This window comes from Grampus griseus, assembly GCF_964374135.1.
Source record: "Grampus griseus genome assembly, chromosome: 7".
NCBI lineage: Eukaryota > Metazoa > Chordata > Mammalia > Artiodactyla > Delphinidae > Grampus > Grampus griseus.
The window spans coordinates 19,602,446-19,623,556 of record NC_139001.1 but is presented as its reverse complement, the minus strand read 5'-3'; the positions used below and the strand labels follow the sequence as shown (position 1 = coordinate 19,623,556).

Genomic DNA, 21,111 nt, shown 5'->3' with positions numbered 1-21,111 from the left:
CCCATGCTCATTCCCTCTCTGATTTCGGGCCCCCTACTTTCCCCATATCAGGCACACTCCCGCCTCAGGACCTTTGCACTTGCTATTCCATCTGGCACATTCCCTCCCTGCCCAGGGAAGCCTTTTCCCTGAACATCCTACCACCACCCCCCACAACCCTTCACCCCTCATTGGCATTTCACTGCTTTATTTTATCTCTATGGTACTTATCACCCATCTGACATATTATATGTATATTTGTTTATTGTCCATTTCCACCTCTTAAAAAAAGGATCTTTATCTCTTTTGTTTACCACCATTTTTCCAGAACCTAGGCTAGCATGTAGCATGGATTAAGAGCACACATTGAATGAATGATGGAATGGGCCTTGATCTCAACTCCTATTTCCATGATGAAATATAAAAATCGGGTTCTCAATTCAAGCTCCCAAGGCTTGACACCAATATCTCCCTATATCTGTATCCATCCTCTATTCTTATTTCATGAAGAGGTACCTCACCTCCTGGTTGAGCCTAAATTATCCACCTGGGTTCCTAAGCCTAACTCCCCTTACCTCCTTAGAGACCTAGTCTATCAATTTCTTTCTCTTCAATCTTTTTCTTCTCCCTTTTCCCTCCATATTCAACCTCTCCCTCCTCCCCCTCTAAAAACATTCTCATGGCTCCTATATTCACAGAAAGAAGTTCTCAGTATCTTGCTACCCTCTTTAGCTACCACCCTCTTCCCTCTTATCACAAAGCCACTCAAAAGAGTGGTTGATATGCTGTCTGCACCCTCTCATCTCTCACTCCTCAATCCCTGTCTGGTTTCTGTCACCACCACTCTATTGAAAATATGCCTTTGAAAATCACTGGGGCCGCCTAATTGGCAAAAACCCAGTGAAGTTTCCTGAGTCCTTCTCGTCATGCTCTCTCCACAGTGATATTGCTAACCTCCCACCCCTCCTCCTGGAAACCCTTTACTATTCTGACTTCTGTGATGACCGGCTGTCCTAGTGTCCTCTCTCTGTCCTGAACATTTGTTCTTAGTCCCCCGTATGACCTCCATTCCCTCGTGGCCATCTCATTCTAAGTTCTTTTCTCTCCATGCCCTCTGACATATCGAGATCTCATCCATGCCCAAAGCTTTAACCTTTACCTTTGTGAGAATGACTCCCAAATCTATAGCTCTTTCCACTCTTTTGAGCTCCAATTCCGATGTCTGATTGCCTTCCATACATCTCTACCTGGAGGCTCCACTGTCACTCAAATTCAACATATCTAACACTGAGGTCTTCATCTTACACCAGACCTGCTCCTCCTGCTAACTTCTGGCTTATTAATGGAACCATCATTCTGTTTCTATTCATGGAGCCTCAGAATTATCTTTGATGTCTTCCTCTTCTTTACCTACTACATCCAATCAAATTGTAAATGCATCAGTTCTCATCCCACCACAGCATCCTTGGCACCCATCTCTTCTTTTTCATTTCCATGGTCAGCACCCTAACTCAGCCCCCATCACCTAGGTTAGCTAATAAGCTCCTAGCATCTCCCAGCTCAAAGTCTCTCCCTTTTTGTATCCTTTCTGCCCAGACCCACCAGATACATCTTCCTAAACTACAGCCCTGATCATGGCATCCTCTCCTAAACACAGTAATGGCTTCCTACACTGCCACTAGGTAAGATTCAGGCTCCTTAGTCTGGTATTACAACCAAACAGATGCAGGCCCCAGGCTACCTTTCTTGACTCTCTCTCACACAGCCTATATGCTCTCAATCCACTCTATTCTTCAAACATGCCTTAAGTTTTCCTATCTTCATTATGAGCCCTCTCTCTCCAACGACCTCACCCATTTTCAAAGTCCTACCCATCTTCCAAGGCTCTGTAAAAGCCACACTCAACAAAGAGCCTCCCCAATCTCTCCAGCTGATAGTGAGCTTCCCTTTTTCTTCATTCCCACAGAACTTTCTTCATACCTCTCTTATTACAAATAACTTCATTTTAAAGTTCCAGTTCTTTTTCCCCTTTCTAAACTCTAGACTCCTTAAGGATAAGATCAACTTCTGATTTCCAATATGCATTGAAATCTCTACCTCTAGAGACACCTGAGATCAGTACAGTCACAGAATCAGGATCATAAGATAACTTGATTGGACTCAACAACTATGACTCTTATTTCCTTTTCTTGTCTTATTGCACTGGCTGGGATATCCAGTACAATGTTAAATGATAGTGGTGATAACAGGCATCTTTATTTTGTCCCTGGTGTAATGGGAATGCTTCTAATTCTAATGTTTCACAAGAAAGTGTGACATGTGCTACAGTACCTACCCTTTGTCAAGTTAAGAAAACTAACCCTACATACTCTGAGCGCTAAGCTGAAATAAGACGTAAGGAGTAGTTGGATCAAAGTGGGATGAACCAAGGACATGGAACTGAGGTATAACAGCCTCAGTTGACAGCCAAGGAAAAAGAGCAGACTTGAGGGAGAAAGGCCAGGAGAAACCAGATCATACTGATGACCATATAGAGGTTCTCCCTCGGATCTGAGGTTACTCATGTTGAAGCTTACATTCCAGCTTCTTGCAGAAGAATGTAAAATGAGAAGAAAAAGGCAGTACTGAAAGTCTATCCCTTGGCTCCTGGACTGTTCTACAAATTAATCCTGCCGGTGCATCTTTATCTACACAGCACTGCGGATAGGGCTACTGAAGAAGTTGTGCAAGCAGGACCTGCTGACATAAGAAATACTGTTCATGACAGGGCATGGACCCAAGAGGTCCTTTGTAGCCCTGGAGACCAAATATAACTGTCCCCTCTACAGCTCTTATCCCTTCTCCTGACTGAGTCACTCACAGTTGGTGGAGGAGATGACAGCAGGGTTGGAGGACACAGGTACTGTGCCAACAATATCCCTCCCTCCATAGGACTTCTTGGCAGCCAAAACCTGAGCAGCTACAGGATATGGAGGTTGAGAGGCAAGACCTCAGAAACTGGTAGGAGAGAAAAGGATGAGGTGAAAGCCACTACAAGATGGACATCCTTCTAGGGCCATTAAAGTATGGCTTCCTTCTGAGCAAGCTCTGGGAGAGCTATACAGAGGGTTCTGTGAAAAGGAGGAAACTCATCCTGCTCCCCCAGAGAAAAGCCCCTTGGATCCTGCCCATTATTAGAGTGTCACTATTCCTCAGGCCACCACCCCAAATCTGTAAAATATTGAGAGGGCCCATTCCTCTCCCTTCAACAAAACCAGGAGGAAAATGGTTTCTGCTGACAAGCCAGGTACTCCTTATCTCATGGGCCCAGATGTAGACAAAAGTAGAAGACACCAGCCCCACGGGGACCCCCATGGAGCATTTCACCCCTCGGGTTATAGAGCTACTCATCTTATGTTTTGACTCTTGGGTAAAGACAATGATGTGATGCTACCAGGGCAGGGGAAGTCCTTGATTGCCAATTTCCATAGTGTGAATACTGCCATTATGGCCAATTTCAAGTTACCAGTAGTTGAACTGGGGGCTGTGCTCTGCTCTGAAATACAGGAGCAGGGAGTCCATGCCACCACACCAGGTCCTGGACTCAAACCCAACAGCCAACTGGCCTGGCCCCAGCTACTTCCCTAAACCCACCATCCATCCTCAGGGACGGCGTCTCCCTTCCTCCCTGTAGCTGGCATGGTGACTCAGCTTCCCCTAAATTTAGGAAAAGGGACAGAAGGCAGAGTCAGTTGCCCAGGCTCCCCTTCTGCTCCCTGACTACCCACCACCCTATCAGTTGAGGGGCTTGGCACAAGGTCCCCCTCGCCCCAGGCTCTGGTCCACCCTGGTCTGGGCTTCACCTCCACAATAAAACCAACTCATAGGATTTCCCGCCCAGTTTGGCTGCCCCCATGGAATGGTCACAGGCTTAGGCCAGAGGGAAGGAAGGGAGCCCTTCCTGCCCCTCCCAACATGGCCCTGGACACGCTGCCATTTCTTGCCTTTATCTCCCCAGTAAGCTCATCTGGTTGCCCCACTCTGTCTCTTCTCTCTGGAGAATAAGTCCATTCTCTGATAGGAAATAGGGCTCTGTTTCTCAGTGCCCGCTTCCCATACAGAGCTGGTCCTAAAGCAAGGACTAGCAGGACAGCTGAACAAGAAGATGGACCTTGGCCTCCCCAGAAACGGAGAAATATCCTGAAAGGACACACCAGGGTTGAACACTCAGATGGAGCCCAAGGGCTTCAGGACACCCTCTCAGGCATTGCTGTGCCTCTGGGAGGGCTCAAAAGGGAACTGGAGTCCACAGAGGCCTCCCTCCAACCTTCCCCAGGCCTTCTCCACTGCAGGCAGCTGCAGAGAGCATCTCCTCTCTGCCTAGAAAATTTGTACTCCAGCCCTGGAGTCACCACCTCCAGGAAGCTTTCTCTGATTGCCCTAGGTGGGAAACCTTGCTTTCCCAGGCTCTGGGGCTTTGTTCCCCACTTCTGTTGTAGCACACATTGCTCTCTGTTAGAATTATCTGTCTGTGTACCTGCTCCCTCACTAGACCGAAAATTCCTGATCTTTGAACCTCAGTGCCTGGCTTGGAGCCTAACAGGCAACGAATGCAGGAAGGGATGGCTGTCATGTGGGCTCCTGACAGCCTCTTCCCCAGGCCAAAGCAGCACCCGCTAAGGCGTGATGGCTGGGCCTGCACCTCGCTCCAGCAACACCAGCCACGACCAGAGAGGGAAGGTGTGGAGGGAATAAGGAGGGGATACCCAGAACTCATGGCCCCTGAGGCTCTTACCTGCTACCCGGTGGGCCACAAGCCCCTCCAGGTTCAATGGCTCCTCCTCTGGGGTTCGGGATGGGTCTGAAGTCACCTCCTTCGGTGGAAACTGAGGCTGAGTGGTGAGGCCAGGGAGAGAGACTGGGGGCAGCTGAGGACCCGGAGAGCTCTGGGTGTTTGGAAGGAAGGCAGACGAGGAGGAGGCAGCTGGGCTCTTTGGACGGTAACTCTGGTTGGGCCCCGTTAGACATGGCTGATAATCATAAGGTGAGTAAGGCCTGCCAGGAGGGACAGACTCCAGGGAGGCCCGGGGAGCAGGCTCAGGGGTGCCCAAGGAATGCCCACTGGGGATGTAGCCAGATCTGGACTGGGTCAGTGGATGGGACTGGGAGGAAGAGCCAGAGAGGGGCTGGGAGGAGAGCGGGGAAGCGCCGGGCCAGGCCCCAGGGACACTCTGGGACTTGTGCAGTGGGGCGGCCGCTGTGGCTGGCTCCAGGTCCAGCATCAGCATATTGAGGGCTTCGATGGACTGCTCGATCTCCTGCTGGGAGGCCGCCCGCGGGAACTCGGGAAGGCCAGGCATGGGGGGCTCTGCCAATGGCTGGGGACTGGGCCTGCTGAGCCCGAGGCTCTCCAAGTGGGCTCTTTCCTGCTGGCGAGGAGGTGGCTGAGGCTGCCAGGAATTCAGGCCCCTCTGCACAGCCTCCCGGCTGCTCCCGCCCCGGGCTGGAGCTGGGGGCAGCTGGGGCTTGGTTTCCGGAAAGGACTGAGAGCGGAACATACCGCTGGGGTCATGGCCATAGTGGGAGGTGGTCATTGACTGTGGCCAGGCTGGGTGGGGCCCCTCCCGCTGGTAGCCAGCTAAACTCTCCTGTGCAGAGTAGGAGGGTCGCATGGGGGCAGGGTGGCCAGCTTGGGCAGGCACTGCCCGGCTGGCAGACTCATAGGGGTATCCCCCGCCATTGACTATAGGTTCCACGGGGTAGGGCTTGTCCAGACCGTTGGTCAGTGGAGACAGGGCCTCCGGGTAGCCCCCCTCACTGGTGTTAGTGACCCCATCCAGGGAGGACAGTGTGCCCATGCTGCCCACGCTGTGCCCATCCTGGTTGGGCAGCTCATCATCCAGGATGTCTGTCTCCCGCTCAGATGCCAAGGCCCTGCCATTGACGTGAACCTGGGCCGGGACGACATGGCGGCCAGAGGAGGGAGCAGCAGGGCCCCCCGCCAGGCGGGACCGGAGATGCTGCGTGTGGTACATGGTGCCTTGCTTCTCTCGCTCCAAGCCAAAGCCGCTGAGCAGGCGGTCCAGCTCACGCTTCTCCTCGGGACTCAGGGAAGCAGGGGCGCTGGAGGGGCCGGGGGCAGGCTCATCGGTCTTGTCTGTCTTGGTGGAGGCTGTGGAGTTGCCCGAGTCGCTGCTCACGGAGAGGGTGTGCTCCACGTGGTTGGGGGTAGCCGACAGAGCAGGCCGCGTGGCGTTGACGGCCCCGGTGCTGCCGTGCAGGGAGTCCTTCTTCTTCACCTTGGCGTACAGGCTCCCGTCCAGGGGTCCCTGCGTGTGGCCCACAACCTCTACAAGGGAGGGACCAGAGGGGAGACAGACAGCAGATGTCAGTGGGAGGCGGGACATCTTCTATTCTCCCGAGGAAAGCAGCTGAAAGCTTCCCTTCCCTGGATCCCCAAAGGGAATCCTCTCAGCACCCCGAGATAGAGCCAAGGTGGCAGAGGGCAAAAGGACAAAAGGACTCTTTCCCCGAGCTTCCGAGCAGAGCCCTCCCCTGCACCCAGGGTCAGGGCCAGGCAGTGGAGTCCAGGGTTGGGCCGGGGTCCTGGGGGCAAGATGCCCCGGTCCAAAGCCTGGATGCGGCACTGCGCTCGTTTCCCAAGGGCCTGGGGTGTTGGGCTGAGATGGGGTCCAGCAAAGGCGGCAGGCCCGGTGTTAAGGAGGACACAGTTTCCCTCTGAATGCCAGGGCCCGTGGACATTCTGGAAAGGAGCTTCAGGGGCCAAGGGTGGAGGGAGCATCTTAGGGGTTGAGGACACAAAAGTAGAGGTTTTCAGCAGGGAGAGGTGCCCCCTGTGCCATTTTGTCTGAGATGCTCTGGGGACCCCGTGAGCAATACTTTCTCTGAAAGGAAAAAGTGAGCGCTGGGTGGCTAGAGGCCAAAGGGCTGACTCAGGAACGAAGAACTTCCCTGCCCAGAGGAACTCAGTGATTTCACACCCTGTACAGTCAGCAGTCCAGCTTCCAGCCTTGACACACACACACACACACACACAAACACACACACACACCTCCCTTCCTCCCCCTCCAAGGCAGGCCCCCAACTGGCAAGAAAAAAAGCCCCCTCCCAAACTCCAGCCCAGACACCAACAATCACACACACACTCACACACAGAAAACCAAAAGACATCCAGAGACACACACTCCCACCAGAAATCACCCAAATCAAAAACACCCAGACGCGTGCACTCATGGAGTACACCAGACAGCCCCAGCACCGCGGTCAGAAAGAGCAGGTGTGGATACGAATACACAAATACTAATGTTAACAGTAACATTCAGGGAACACTTTGCTACGTTTACACATACGTTATTTCTAATCCTGTGAGTCAGGGTTGTTATGCCTATTTTAAAGACGGAGAAACTGAGACGTGAAACCATTTATTTGCAGACACATAGTACTTGGTAAAGCTGGGATTTTAAATCAGAACTAATTTAAAATTTTTTAAAAAACTAAATTAAAATCAAAGCTAAAGCAGAACTTCACAGACCACACAATTTTTTATTATTCTGCACTGTCATATCACACACACACGCACCCACAGAATAAACACATAGAAAGTAGCAATACCCCAAAATAAATACTGAAATTTAAAGCCACAAACATTTCAGAAAATACAAGCTCCTACCATGCCCAAGGATCAGCCCTCAGGCCAGAAGTGGCAGCCTCTAAAAATAAACACTCATCCAGAAGTCCACGGCCAAAAACAAGTGATCAGACAACCGCAAAACAGGAACATCCTGATCAACACACACACACAACAAACCACAGGCCAACCAAGTGACGTCACCCCAGCACCAGCACCGACATGCCCGACAAGGCACATCGTCCACACGCAGCCCCTGGGGGCTGGAGGCTCTGCCCATTCACTTAACCCTCCAGAACCATCTCTCTGCCCCCAGTTTTCCCTGGGGCTTTGGGGTCTCAGCCAGCAGCAGGCCCCAAGTGACACCGGGCCAGAGTGTTGCCGCAGCCCAGGGCTCACAGCGATGGCGCCGGTCTGAACTGGAAATGGGTTTTGGCTGAGAAAGGTCTGATTCTCCGAAAACCTGCCCCGTGTTCCGGGACCCCAAAAGGCTACTAAGATGCAGTTATACACATGCTGCCTCTCCCAACTCACATGGCATCATCCCTAAAGGGGCCGAAATGCAGATGAGAAGCTGCCCCTCATGCTGTGGCCTTCCAAAGAACCGGGCTCCATGTTCTACACACAAAAAAGAGACTCTGGCTGGCTGTTTCCAGAGGAGAAAAGTATTGCAGACAGAAGGCTCTCATCCACTCAGATTTTGGAGGGTGGTTCCCGTGAGGATGGGCCCCTCACACCATTTAGTGGCAGTCCGAAGAGCTGTCTTTCCTTCTCACTGTACCCAGAAAGCTGCTGGCCCATTCCTAGGCCCTGGCCCTACTCTCCAGCCCACACAGTGAGATGACAGAGTATTTCTCCTGGGCCTGGGATCTCCTCCATCCCCTGAAGCCCCTCATCTCCCAGGTCCATGCGCACATAGGCCGGGAAGCAGCGGGGAGGAGCAAAGCAAAGGGTGGAGTGTCCAACGCCCTCCCATTTATACTCAGAAGGCAATGAGAACCACTGGGTGCAAGCCAGAGCAGATCTGAGAGCATTCCTTCCTAGGAGAAAGCAAACCCACCCCAGCATCTCACTGGGGTTCACAAAAGAAAAGCTGTTGGCAAGAGAGACAAGAAAGCATCTTCCGGGCTTGCCTGGTGGCGCAGTGGTTGAGAGTCCGCCTGCCGATGCAGGGGACACGGGTTCGTGCCCTGGTCCGGGAAGATCCCACATGCTGCGGAGCGGCTGGGCCCGTGGGCCATGGCCGCTGAGCCTGCGCGTCCGGAGCCTGTGCTCCGCAACGGGAGACGCCACAACAGTGAGAGGCCCGCGTACCGCAAAAAAAAAAACCAAAAAAAAATCTTCCAAGACAGGGAGGGAGAATTCACACTGATTACCACTACCTGATATCTTGGCCCTCTGGGCCACGCCTTACTCTTCACTGACTTTGAAAATGCCAATATCAAATTTATTCTGCCACGACGTCATTTACCCCGACATGGGCTACTGTTCACAGGAACAACATCAGGATGATAACTGCCAGGCAACTAAGGCTTAGTAAGAAAATCGAAGAAGTGTAGACTGTTTAATTGAATCCCATTTGCCAAGTACAAGTGGAAATGCCTGTTCCTGATCTCAGAGAAGGGGCCGGCTGCTCCTGATGCCCAGTGCTGGCAGCACGCTCCAGGCTGTGCTACACCTGCACTGGGTCATCTTCCTTTTCAAATCAAGAGGAGAAACTGAGGACACCCAGGCCCCTCCTAGGTCTGTCAGCCCCCGTGAGGGCTCTGCTGAAATCCCAGTGCACCTGAGGGGCACGAACACCTGCTGCTCCCATCAGGAGTGAAGGAAAGAGCCCACATCCCTCACGCCATACAACACGCTTGTCATCCCCTTCTCCCCATCAACCACGTCCACATTAAGAGCTATTTACCAGGACCGCAAGAAGCCGGAACACCATGTCGGTTTCAATCTATTAAGGCAGGAAGGGCAAAAGAGAGAGGCGGGCAGAGGAAAGAGGAGTGAAACAGAGTGGGGGAGGAGGAGAGGGGACTTCGAGAGGTGAGAGGAGATGGCTTCAAGGCTCTTAAGGGGCCACCAGATCCATCTTGAAGTCCCAGCAGCCTCTATGGGCCCAGCCAGTTCAGGTAAAAACATCTCAGATGAGAGGGAGTTGGACACCCAGTGGGAGGGAGCAGGGGATAGAGGGAGGGACCTGCCTGGGTGGAGCTGCGGGTGCTGAGAAGGGGAAACACAAGGTATAGGCAGCCCAGGGGGCTGAGCTCCCAGGCCCCCAGCCCGGGCCAGCCTGGACATCCTGCCCATTTCTCTAGGGAAGTGGAGAAGTCTCTTCAAGGCCCTGCTTGCTTTGTCTGATTATGCCTGGCTCTTCCCAGCAGCTGCTCCAAGCCCTGGACTCCACCCTCAACGCTGAGCTGGATTGCAGCAAGGGGCCCTTATTCCACGGCGGCCGTAATCCAGATGTGCGTGTCATGCTTCTGGAAAGCTCTGAGGAAAATCCCCAGCTGACTTGGACGTGGACCTACTCTCTACTCCCTACCCCCTAGGCTCCCTCCAGTGAACTGCGGAAGTTCGGGTGTAGCTGGAAGCACAGCACAGGCCAGTACGCAGGAAAGGAAAGATGTGTCCATCCCACACACTTCAAAAGGAACACAAGAAATAAACATGGGATGCTAAAGTGATAAAGCGTCTGGGCAGTTGCTGTCTAATTTTGATGTTCATAAGAATCTCCTCTGGGGATTGTTAAAAAAAATGTAGATTCCAGGGCCCCATCTCCAAAGATTTTCACGCATAGATCTAGGGTAGGGCCAAGAATCAGCATTTTAACTAGCTCTCAGGGGCTTCTGGGTAACATCTTGGGAAACCTTGACCCAGGTGGTCAGCGTTTTGAGCCCTGAGGTTAAGGACCTCCGCTTCTCTCACTAATGTCAAGTGGGGAGATGTCACTTATTTAGGTGTCAGAACAGACAGGCCAACCGGGAAAAGTCAAGGGTGCCAGCCTGGTGGACTGCAAGAAAGTGACTCAGTGACGAGAGACCCCTCCCTGTCCAAGAGCAGACCCGTTGTGCACAGTGAATGATTTATTAAGGTCTTCAAGATGGGGCCCTTCATGATAAAAAGTCCTTTGGGTCCACGTCCAGCAGAATAACAGCTCATTACAATACATTACCCGGAGCAGTGATGACCAACCAACGTGGAGGAAAATCAATGCCGTGCCAATAGGAAGAGGCACGGTGCCCACCCTGGACACAGGCGGTTTAGAGGCAGACGGGGGCCCCAGCAAGCCAGGAGGGACTCTCAGCTCCTTAAACGTGGGAATGAGGCATCAAAAACCACATGTGTGGGGCAGGTAGGTGAGCTTTGACAAACAGTGAAGCTTGGCCAGGACGCAGCCAGGAGAGCAAGTTCTGGGTGTGTTATCCCTTTAGCCACGACCTCTTCCCCAGCCATGGGGTGGGGAGGTGGGCTGAGGCTGGGGGGATGGGGGCGGCTACTGAGAAGCAACGTGTGAAAGCCAGAGGAAGGGTACCAGGGAGGCCAGAGGGATGCAGTTCTGGAGAGGAAGCAGAGCGGAAGGGCCCCTCCCGCCCCACCCCCTCACCAGCTCACTCAGAAGGATGGCCCCCATCTTAACGGCTAATTCAGCTTGTGTTAACCACTAAACCTCCTTCACCACGCGGAGCCTGGCCTCCGAGCCCATCAGGTGAAGATTCAGATGCTTACTTGCAGGTTTGCTGAGTGACAGGATTCAGGCGCTAAGCACCTTGAGCTAGGCCTGGCACATCCACAGGCACGCTAACCTCTCCCCTTGCCGGCCATGCAGACCTTTGATCATCTGGCCCCCACCTGCCTTTTGAAGCCTCCCCTTCACTGTCCTCAACACTCCAAACACGCCCCACGCTACTCACACTATTCACATGCTCTTTCGCACCCTGTGCCTCGCACACGCTGTTCCCACTCCTGAAAGGCCCTTCCCCACCCTGCTCCCGCAACTCCCAACCTCCCTGGCAAACCTCTTCCTCCTCCTTCAGGCTCACTGTGAACCTCTCTGGGAAGCCTCCCTTGGCCTTACCCCTTTCCTACAGTCCGCCAGACTCAGATAAACCTTTTTCCTGTTCCCACTGCGCTGTTCCCATGACTGTAACACTGGTCACCCACTGGACAGACACTACTGTCGACCACGTTTGTCTTCCCCACTAAGTTCCTTGAGGAAGGCCTTGACCTCTTTCTCCGTCTCCTCCAGTCCCTGGTTCGCAGAGAGTACCATTCACAACGTGGTCTACGTCAACAGTGCCTCTTGGGTTCAATGCACAGGTCACACAGCTATACAGGATGGCCCTACGGAGCGCAGGGCCTGGCACGCGTGAGGTGTTCCATCAGGCTTCTTGCAGAACATTAACTAAAGCTTTATACAGTCCTGTCAGCCACTGAGATACTGTTCTCCCACTGCCACCCAGAGAAGTGGAAAATCAGGGACTCCAGGTGGACCTCGAGCTTCTCCCAAAGGGAAGAGACACACCGCAGCCAGAATATCATGAAAGACGGGTGTTGGTAGCACAGGCTGGGCCCCGTGCAAGTCCTTGTAGATTGGCCGAGCCAGAGCCCACCCTATGGCATCCCCCACAGGACGCCTCAGCCACGCGCTAGCCCAGTCCAGTGGACATTCGCTTTCCTAGCCGAGGACCCCCTGCGGTATCTGAAGAATTCCCCCCAGAATGCCCAAATACAAATTTTGTACATAATTTCAGAGGGGTGATGGACACCCAGTGGAGGTGTGTGAGGAGGGGTGGAGGATGGAGAGATCTGTGGGGAACCTCAGCCCCATGGCTCGAGCATGGCCTGGGGGTCCTCCTGAGACGCCCAGGCAACAGCAGCAGGGACCTCCTGTGGCCCATCTGTGACAGTCCCGGACTCCACACATGCTGACCTCCCTGCGCAACCCTCGCAGCCAGCCAGGGCCTGAGGCAGCCCTTTGTTCGAAACACAGCTCACAGAGAGTTCTAGAACTTCTCTAAATAGGAAAGGGCTTCCTCGGGGGCTCTGAAGAGCTTCAGAATTAGGGGTTGAAGACCGAGTCTCTGCAGGGGAACCACAGAGAGGAGACACAGCCTCTGAGAGGCAAAGCGGGCAGGTGACAGGTGCAACCTCAGGGACTCAGGTTCACAGTGGGAAGTGTCCACTGGTGCCACACTGACAAGCACGGGGCCCTGTGGGCAGGGACGGATGAGTCCGGGTGTGGCAGACACCTGTCTTTCTTCCTGTTTAGCAGCACTCAGAGGGAAGCCACTGCATTTTCAGATACTGGAGAGAAGAGAACAAGATTCTTCCCAGGGCTGCAGTCAATCTTTACACAGGTGGCTCTGTCCCCTGTACAAGGGACCTCACCAGGGTCACCCCAAAATCTGCCTCTGTGGACCCAATCTGCCGAGGCAAGAAAGAAGGAGGGAGGCACTAAGCCCAGGGCCCAGACGGAAGATGGAGAAAGTCACCATCCAAACAGAAATGGAAACCAGAGCTGCCTCCCACCAGCGGCTCCCGCCCGTGGCTCCCGGGACGAGCTGAGCCATGAGAGCTTTTTAAAAGCCATGGGGTTTGGGGAGCTGATGTGCCTTGAGGGCTCAGTTAATCCACTGCCCACCCCTCATCTTACAGGACAATGAGGCTCCGTAGGCTCCGGGAACCCCCCGAGGTCACCCAGCTCGAGGGCTACAGACTCGCCTCCCTGCTTCAAGTACAGTGCTCTTCCCCCTAATGGTGCTTCAAGGTGAAGACGCTGGAGGAGCCTGGGGGGCGGGGGCACTCTCCAGCTGTGGCTGCAGACCAAGAACCTCACGATATAAAATACGGAGCTGGGTCAAGTGATGATGAGAGATGTGTCCCCAGGGCCTCCTCAGGAAGGACCCACACACTTTACACAGATACCATCTTACTTGCATTCCTCCAGAGAGAGGGGAGTAGGCACAGAAAACCTCACGGTGACCTTTCTTTCAGACCCAAGGGACCAGGGCCTGGAGGGTGAGTGACCGGCCCGGTCACGGGCCAGCCCACGCCAGTGGGGTGAACGTGAACTTGCAGACCAGCCTCCTGACTCCAGCCTGGACTTCAGCTCCCACGCCAGGCACTATAACCAGAGCCTGGCACTCCCAGTCCCCTCCCTCGGCCTATCCGGGCAGCAGATATCACAGGCACACTCCGGATGGTAAAAATAGCTCCTGAGCCCACAACAACCGCCGTCCTTCTTTGCCAGGCCAGGGCACCCGCCTGGACACTCAGAGATTCCTGGCCAGGGGCACAGTCGAGCCGCCAAGAGCCCTGCCAAAGTTGGGAGAAAGCCATGAATGGGAGCCCACAGGAGGCCAGTGGGGGAATGGTCAGCCCCGAGGGTGCCACAAAGTTCAGACCACAGAACTGGGGGTGCGGGTGCTGTCCTGAATAAACAGGAATGTTTCAGGGGCGAGTCCATGCCTCTGCCACATGCCCTCTGCCCATCCCATTCTCTCCCGCCATGAACCACTACCCCAAAGGGTGAGGCCGCTCAGATCCACTGCCCCCCTCCGACGCAGCAACCCCTCAGACCTGAGGCGGCGGCTCTTACACATTCCAGGGCAGCGAGTCCAGGAAGGAGGTGGCCAGGTCGGCCCCATCTGCCTCCAAAGGCAACGCCAGAGGCCACAGCCCCACGCAGCCCCACGCCCTTACCCAGTCCAGGTCCACGGCAGCCCCCAGCCCCCAGGCCCAGAAGCCACCCTCCACCCTCTCCCCGGATCCCGCGGAGAGCCACACGAGGACACACACGGGAGAAACAGCCGCCCGGCAGACACTTACCCTCTGGACAGAGAGGGAGCGAGGGGAAGGAAAAGAAGCGCGCTGAACTGATCTCTGCTCCTTGTGCCTCAAGTTTCAAATAATCCGTCCATGGCTGCAGCTCCCAGCGCTGTCTGTGTCCTACTTGGGCTCCCTCGGACTGTCAGAGGTGGGAGGAGCCAGTGCCGCCTGCCTGCCCTGCCCGTGGCTCTGGAGCGCGCGCACACACACACACACACACACACACACACACACACACACACACACACCACTCCCTCCCTCTGCCTCTCGCTCACGCGCACGCTCGAGCTCGCGCTCGCACTCTCTCTCTCTCTCTCTCTCTCTCCCTCTCTCCCTCTCTCTCTCTCTCCCCCTCTCAGCTCGGCTTGCTCTGCCTCACTCTGGCTTGTAGGAAGCCAGTGGGATAAAACTCTGTCTGTAATTTCAGCCAGCTGGGTCCCCAGGGCTTCACTTATCATCCCGTAGCTATGCAGCTCTTGAATGACATCACAGTGGCTTCCCAAGCCCTCCACATGGAGTGAGAAGTGGCCAGGCCAGCCCATCTCCGGCCCCAGCTCCATCCTAGTCCAGCGATGGCCCCAGCCCCGTCCAGGCCCAGCACAGCCCAGCACAGCCTCAGAACTGCCCCGGCCCGGCCCCAGTTCCAAACCCACTGTGGCTCCAGGACCCAGAGAAGAAGTGGGAGAAAAGCGGCTGGGACGTGAGGGAGAGGGAGAGGGAAGGGTGAGAGCTCCTATGAGGGTATTGAGATTTATTTCCCCAAATTTTTCCACATTTTTTCCCCATTCTCAGCAAATGAAAGGCAGAACAGATGACAACAATTTTCCAGCTGCTGAACAATAAGGTGGAAATCTTTTTTTCCTCTCTCTCTCCCTCCTCGCCACCCAGCACACACCCACCGCAGGGCAGAGTCTAGAAGCCAGGACACTTCCTTGGCTTATAAAAGGAGGAAAACCCCCACAAGCTCCTATATCTCCCAGAGGTGACCCTGGGGTATCACACACGCAGGATGCTGGGAGGGATGGGAGTCCCAAAGTGACATATGCAGTGCAAAGCTTTGGATTCTGACCCAGGAACCTTGACCGTTCTTGAGGCCTGACTTTGGGAAGGCGAGTGTGTGTCTGGCTCAGGACACTGACCTGCCGGGCCACCTGAGATGCCTCCAGGTCACTGGCTACTGGTATTCCGTTTGTTCCCACCCATGACAATCACGAATGGCGGAGAGGATAACTTTTTGGAGTGTAGGTGATGTCTACCCTCACATCTAAGCAGCCAGATCCAAAAGAGCCCCCTCAGCTAGAAGCCACACGAGCTGCCCAAATGACCCCACCATCAGCCTGGTGTGCCCTGAAAAGTACCAGTAGTCCCTAACTGACAGCAGGACACCAAATGCCATCTCTTATTTGCGTTTCAATTGAGTGCCCAACCCAACTCCCACAGGCAGTAGGAGATGGCCTAGGATTTGCAGCCAGGCCAGCAGTGGCTTCGAGCCCGGTGTCTCCTTGACCGAGCCCCAGTTAGTTTGCCACCCCAAAGTGCTTCTGCAGCCACCCCACGCTGACGCCCAGACCTTTCACAGACAGGTCGGGCACCGCAGGCCCGGGAGGGAGAGGCATGCCGGGTGCAGGCCACCTACTTCTCCCTCTTCGGAGCAGACACCTCATCCCTAGCCCCCTCCCCATTGCCAGCATCACTAGCTGCTTCTTTCTGAGAGTAAAGAAGAAAAATAAGAACAAAAATGGTGCTCTGTACTCTGGCCCTTGCCTTATCTTAACAGCATTTTCACTGATGAGATGGGGAACACCCCAGCCCAGCGTCAAAGACTTCCCAGAAACCATCAAGAATGGGGAAGGGAGAAGAGGGGTTGCATGCCTCAGGCTCCAAACTGGTGGCAGAAGGACTTCCAGTTTACCCGGCGCAGGACTGTTGTAAGACCACAGTTTGGACAAACTACCGTAATTATCCTCTTACCTCCATAGAGCCTTCTGGGACTAACTGACAAACCCCCGGCTCTTGAAAGGGTATGGTCAACCAGTCCACCCAATAGTCCCTACCCTTACAACAGTGTTAACCTAGATTTTATTTGCATACGACCTTCATGTTTATCTGCACATCTGAAACCCATCCATAGTATTATTTTGATAGGATTTTGTAAAATTTTTAAAATAAATTTAACTTCCAAGTAGTTCAAAGCATCAATATCCACGATATCACAGATTTGGTGTGAAAGCTATGCACTTTCTCTTCTAATATGCTTTAAAATAAATAGACTTAAAATCATTTCATATATAATTACCAGTCTGGCCAATGTACCATACTTTGGAAACACCACCATACAACAGTCTCTGTAAGTAGCAACCCGATCCCATGGTTCTCTGCTACCATCCAGGGACCGGCTGCACCAGAAGGCTCTGGGGAGTTTTATCAAAACCCTGACCCCCTGGCCCCACCCCAGACCTCCAGAGGCCGAATTGCCAGGGGTGGGACCTGGGAATCTGAACACTCCACTGGAGAACACTCTCCAGTGGAGAATCCTAGGCAGCCAGGTTTGGCAAAACATGGTCCTAGCTGTACTTCACTGTTTTCAATTATAGGGACCTTACTCTCTGCTCCAAAAGCCCGTTTCATCATTACATGGCTCTAACAGATAGATTTTAGCTCCCTGACTTTTCCACTAACCTTGTGGTGCCTGATTGGGCGGCCCAGACAAGCCAAATCTCAACCTCATGAGAGCTTCAGACACCGAATGGGATGTGCAAGTCCTCCGGAGCGTCTCCTTTGACAGACAAAACTCCCCCACTCCCACCCGCAAAGCCCCCGAGCCCACCGTACCTCTCTTTGCTTCTCCTCGCCACCTGAGCACTTGTTACCAGTGGTTCTTATCACTGAAGCAAGGGACGACCCGTGTGGGCCCTCTGACCTACGAGGAGCACCACAGGCCTATCACCTTCCAGTTTCTGGAAACCATGCCTTTAATAATGCAACCTAAATGTATACCCAGCCCTTTTGACTCGTTTCACTTCAGCATCTGCCAGGAACACAGTGGCTAAGAACACGGGCTTAGGGGTCAAGCCGACACTGGTTTAAATGCAGACACTACTACTTACTAGCTTCGTGCAACCCTGGGCCAATTACTTAATTTTTCTGAGTTTCAGTTTCTTTATCTATAAAATGGGTATCTCAGAGAGTACTGCAAAGACTGATACAATGCGTGTAAAGCACTCAGCACGGTAAAAAGCACACAGAGGCGCTCTAAATGAGGCAGCCACGTATATACAACCACCATCACCTCGACATCTGCTTCCCAATCTTCCTTCCCTACCCGGCCCACCCTGAACAGCACCTCGGTGACCCTAGCTCACTGGGCCCAGATGAAACACACCCAGTGCTTAAGCTTCAGGACATATCATTTGGCCTGTCCTTTCTCTGCTCAAATATCATGGCATCGAGTGTCCAGCAAAGAGAAGAGTCTCACATCCCAGACTCTGAGGATGTGATGTTGTTCAGTCAACAAACACTGGGTCTGTCCCGGCATCAGTTACTGCCAACAGTATGCCTGAAAATGTCACCCCCTCTCCCCGCTCCAGAGATGGCTTCAACACCAAGGACCAAGAGGAGGGAGGGGTGGCATCTTTCCAGACCTGGTTTTTTGCTCTCTCTCGTCAGGAACAAAATGACTGAGTGTTTTGGTTTCTAAGAAACCCAGTCCGAGAACAGAAGCAGGAAGCGGAACAGAGTGTCTTCACTGAAGGGCTACCTCACACCCTACGAGTGTGAGAGGTGAGGTCCCAAAGACAAGAGACTGAGGAGACAACTAGACCGGTGGTCCTCCCCCGAGGCGATGTACTCTCCAGGGAACATGAGGCAATGGCTGGAAATATCTGGGGTTGTCACATCTAGAAGAAATGCTATTGGCATCCAGTGGGTAGAGACGCTTCTAAACATCCTCTAACACACAGGACGGTCCCATGTCCAATGTCAATGGTGCCACAGCCAACACACCCCGAGACCAACTGAGGGCGGAAGGAGTTTGGGGTGTGAGAGACAGAGCTCGGGACTGACTCAGGAGTCCTGGGTCCCAATCCCAGCTGGGCCACTAACTCACCTTGTGACCTTGGCCAAGTCATTTCCTGGGCCTCAGTTTCCAAAGTGGTACAATGAGAGAAAAGAGCAAGATGAGCTTTGCACTCTCAAACTTCTGGTTCTAAGCAGAACACAGGGAGGAGGAGACAGGCCTGGCGTCCCAAGGCTCAAGGTGTGAAAGGTCTGGGGGGGCGAGGGAGGACCCTGGGGAAAGGCCACTGCCTGGGCTGGGTGTGGCGCAGGATGTGACATAGAAACAAGTCACAGACCCCCACAGGACCTCCTCCCCACCTCCCAGCCCAGCACAGAGGGAAGGCAGGCTGACCCAGAGCTCAGGGCCCCCCTCGCATGGCCCCAGCCTTCCAGGGTCTCCACACGGTACCTCAGGAAGGCAGTGGACAGGGCCAGGCTCAGGAGCCTGTTCCCTGAGAGCTGGGCGGGAGCCTCCGCACCAGAGGATCACCCAGGAAGGGAATCGCCAACTCCCAGGCAGATGGCTGAGCTGCGCAAGGGTCAGGGTAGGTCCACTCACCTCCCTCCTGCCTCTCCCCACTCGGATTGCCCCCCGGGGCCCGGACACCGCTTCAGTAGCAGTCCTCACTTGGGAAGGACGGAGGGAGAGTGGGGAGAGGGGCTGTGGGCTTGGGGAGCCAGGAAGAATGAGACAGCACCACGGAACGGGGAGGGTGCATTTGAACTACGTGCTTGCACGTTAATGGATGTTCTCTCCTTTGCTTCCACAACTGCCCTTCATGGTAGATCCCTGAAAAAGAGACCGAGGCTTAGCGGCTGTGGCTTGATCAAGATCACACTGCCAGGCTCACTGATGCTCAAGTTCTTTCTACTTCCCAGAGAGGAAGGAGGAAGGAAGAAGGAGAGGGACGGGCAAAGGATGAGAGCTTGGAGGACCCCATGGGACGAAGGGAGTGGAGGGTAACAATCAAATCACAATGTTGGTTTAGAACAACCCGCCCAAACCCCACCATCCAAATGAGTGCTGTCCCCATCAAAGTGGTCCCTGGGAATTTATATGCCTGTATCCTAATGATGCTGCCAGGGTTCAAAGCATTTCTGGAAACTTGTAGGGAACTGCCTCAGAGCTGGTTCACCACTCACACAATGAACCCGTCTTTGCACTTAAGGTCGATCCCATGTCAGTGGTGCTTAACAGGACCACGAAGTACCTCACCTAAGTACTGGTTACCAGACTGGCCGTGCTTCATAACGACAGCTCCCTTCACTCTGTGGGGTATGCGGGGGGCGAGGGGTCTGCGGGGTTCTGTGCACGAGTGATGGGTGTTTGCAGAGGGCTCTCTGTGGTTCTGTTTTGAGTGGGTGTGGGGATGGGGATGGGTGTGGGATCTGGGTGGTCTCTGCTTCCTTTCCCAGACGGGTCCCTCTGTGTGCATGAGTATAACGAGGCTCGGGTAGGCATCTCCGTGGGGGTCTCCCGGCACTCGTGTGCAAGCTCACACACAAGCAGGTGTGGGCAAGAAGCCGGAAGGCGCTGCTGCAGGGGGACAAGCTGGGAGTGACCCTGTTGATCCACAGGGGCTACAGCACCGTGGGGCACAGGCCTGGACAGGAGACAGGAGACAGGGAACCCGCCCAGGCCTCTTTCTAACCTTGTGAAGAGTGCCTGCCTGACCCTTGAAGGCTGTTAAGCAGTGTGCAGAAAAAGCGGGACGGAGAGGCAGAAAGGAAGCAGGAAAGATCTGAGAAGCTTTGAGCTTTCATATCAAAATCTGATCTCACTGCCCCTGGAGAAGGAGAACAAACACTGAAGAACACTTTGCTGCTAACAGTGTTTTAAGCAATCGAAGCACCACCAGGCAAAAGTCTCCAATGAGCACCGGGGCATTGACTAGCTGCAAGGATGTAAAGACATGGTCCGCGATGAGAAAGGATGAGAAAGGCCGCCAGCAGCTCCTGGCTCCCAACCACTGACAGCTCTGCACTGCTTTCCAGAACCAGGGGGCCCCACCGGCAGCCTGGATAAGCCGGCTGGGGCTGGACCAGGCCCTGGCCCTGGAGGGTGGGAGGGCAGTCCAGCTGGCCTGCCATCTGAGGCAGGATGCCCCATGTCCCTGCAGGAGAGTCTCGCAGGTGCAAATAATGCTTGAGCAGAAAAAAAAGAAGGGCAGGAGAAGGGGGAGTTTGGCAAGGCTCCCAAGGCCCCTTTGCATGCAGAACCTGCTGGGGCTTTGTCAGAACCCTCTAGACACTGCCTGTTCTTTCATGTTCATGCACCATGGTCACTCACCCTATCTGGACAGGTGTGTGGGGTGGAGGATTCTCCTCAACCTCAAGAAAATCCAGTCCTGCCACCAGCTCCCCTTTCTCATGTGCCTCAAAAGCAAGACAGCTTTCCTGGAAGTCAGACCCCCACCCCGCCTGCTGCAGCTAAAACTTACTCTCTCCAACTCTGCTCTCCAATCCCTAACTGGCCACTGCACAGTACACAGACCTAGAGAAAGCGTTGTCTGGCAGCAACAGCAGTAGACTGGGTGTGGGGGGCGGGGCGGTCAAAGGGCCAGAGTACTAAGGAGTGATTGTGGACAGGCCTCAGTTTACTCCTCTGTGCAACGGGAGAGTAC

The 21,111-nt window shown here is 54.1% G+C and overlaps 1 protein-coding gene across 6 annotated transcripts in view; it reads right to left on the bottom strand.

Annotated features, from left to right (window-relative positions):
- The window catches only part of TNS1 (tensin 1), a 197,724-nt gene that overhangs the window by 42,747 nt on the left and 133,866 nt on the right, over positions 1-21,111 (bottom strand). For all 6 annotated transcript variants that reach the window (XM_082658097.1, XM_082658098.1, XM_082658101.1 and 3 more), the window contains one exon: positions 4,754-6,307. In XM_082658097.1, coding sequence (XP_082514223.1) covers positions 4,754-6,307 — 1,554 coding nt within the window. The remainder of the gene's footprint in view (positions 1-4,753; positions 6,308-21,111) is intronic.